The sequence below is a fragment of the Eumetopias jubatus genome, unplaced genomic scaffold (assembly GCF_037043125.1).
Source record: "Eumetopias jubatus isolate StellerSeaLion01/CBP00866 unplaced genomic scaffold, mEumJub1_p1.0 scaffold_2, whole genome shotgun sequence".
NCBI lineage: Eukaryota > Metazoa > Chordata > Mammalia > Carnivora > Otariidae > Eumetopias > Eumetopias jubatus.
The window spans coordinates 63572078-63574281 of NW_028274808.1; the positions used below are offsets into that span (position 1 = coordinate 63572078).

General features: G+C 47.5%; 1 protein-coding gene across 1 annotated transcript; it reads right to left on the reverse strand.

The window, feature by feature from the left end:
• Positions 1-356: 356 nt before the first annotated feature.
• Positions 357-1766, reverse strand: LOC114210078 (tripartite motif-containing protein 75-like). The gene has a single exon (XM_028104312.2). It carries the CDS (start codon positions 1764-1766, stop codon positions 357-359), a length of 1410 nt encoding a protein of 469 aa, XP_027960113.2.
• Positions 1767-2204: the final 438 nt, after the last annotated feature.

Consider the following 2204-nt stretch of genomic DNA (forward strand, 5'->3'; position numbering starts at 1 on the left):
CTCCTGTCTAGTACACAATGGGTACATGGCAGGAAGAGCACAATGTTTTAATAGCACAACTTCCACAGAGCTGAGGGCAAGTTGACCAGTTCTGTTTTGGTTAATCCCTTGCCAACTCCGTCTGCACTTTCTGCCAAATTTAATCACCCTCACACCCAGCAAACCCTTGGACATTCCTGGAGAGAGGCATCACTAGCACTGTTCTCGAGTTGTTTAAACAAAATAACTTTCTTCTTGGATGAAACTGAGAAAGAAAAAACTGGGGGCAGTGGAAGGATTAGCTTTACTGGCATATTAATACGATAGCCTATCCACCTTCCATTCTTTAAAACGAACAAAGATGATCCAGGGAGTTTTCATTCATAATCTGTTCCCATACAGATCCGGAGAGGTTTTGAATCAGGTCCTACATAGAAATAAGGCCTAAGAGGTCTAGTAAAAGTGTCAGTGAAAGTATAGATGTGAGATTTTTCGGTCCTGTTATAAAATGAGATCTCACCCAGCTCATAGTCCAAGAAAATCCCAATGCCTCTGGGGTTCACGTCTAACCGTAGCAGCGTTGGTATAGCTCCCACTGCCTCATAGCCACCTTCCTGCCGCTGAATCATCCAGCACCCCTGCCAGGCCAATGGAGATCTCCTGGCCTTTGTGGGAAGAGAGTCTTTGCAAATCCCCACAGCCCATTCAGACTTGTCTCCCACTTCTACCTCCCAGTAATGCCTGCCAGAATAAAAATATAGAAAACCCAGGACGACTGTATTGGCTATAAATCTTTTTGGAAAATGAGGAACACTTTGTTTTCTCTTCGTAAATGTCACATACTTCTTATCCTCTGAAACAATCAAGTTAGGGTGTGCCGTCTCATGGTCTAGGATAATGTCTACTCTAAATTTGTTTATAATTTTCTGCAAAGCAGAATACTGGGGAGGAAAGCTGCAGCCTTCTCTTCTTAACTGGATTGAGAAAATTGATGGACTGATCTCATCCTCAGACCTCCTGTAGAAATTTTTAATTTGTGACAGCAATTCCAATTCAGACAGCACACTGTTCTCTGTTACTTTACTCAGTAGACCTTTGAGTGAGGAGATGTAGTTTGAAAATGCCGTTATGTTTGCACTGAGCTTCTGCTGCATGTCCTTCTCTTCATCAGCTAACCTCGAAAGAACTGCTGCTTGATCACGTTCTAAAAATTGCTTCAGGCACTCAAATTCAGAGAGTAATTCCTGCCTTTGGTTTTCCACCTTCTCTTTCAGCTCTAAGGGTTTTTTGCTTTGAATGTTTATTAATTTCTGAACGTCTGCCACCTGATTCTTCAGGGGCCTGATGTAACGGCTGAGCCTCTGCCTGTGATGAGAGGCGGCCTCCCCCAGGGGCCTCACCTGGTGGCCCCGGTGGCCAGGGGGCTCCGTGCACTTGCGACACAACACCTCAAGGTCCTCCTCACAGAAGAGGGTCAGGACCTGTTTGTGCTTCTCACAGCAATGCCTCTCTTCCCGCCTCCTCTTCTTGCTCCTGGTGACGTGGAGGAGCTTGGCCATGTCAATCATCCTTCCCAGCTGGGTGTTGCTCCTCAAGTGCCTCTCTTGGCACGCGTGACGGCACACGGGGCACGGGAACCTGTCCTTGCGATCAGCCCAGGACTGCTGGATGCAGCAGTGACAGAAGTTGTGCCCACATTCGGTGGTGACGGGGTCTCCGAGGTAATCCAAACAGACGGGACAGTTGGCTTCTGCCTGGAATCCTGCCAGGGCTGCCGGGACTGCCATTGGGCTGTAAATGAAGGACTGCACTGAGGTGGGTTTTCTTCAGGAGCGTGAGCTCCGCAGTGAGAAGTGGATACACCCTAAAATCTCAGGCCTCACTTTGCTGGCAGCTCTTCAAGTCCTGTGAAGCTTCAGGCCTTTGAATTCCAGCTGCCAAGAGGAGCCCTTCCTAGAGCCTGCAGCCAGTCACAACTCGGCGGGACAACTACTCTCCAGCCTCTGGAAACAGAAAATAAAGCCAAGCTAAGCAGCTCTCCCAGGAGAACAACTGTTTCCCCACATCATTAATTACTGGAGGAGAGACGATATTACTTCCAAAAACTCTGGGGTTTCAGGTGGTCTTACCCACTACCACATTCTAGTCCAATTATTCTTTTCTAACTCCAATCTTTTATTCCCATGCTTTTATTATTATGCCCCATCTATTCCTACCCACTCGGG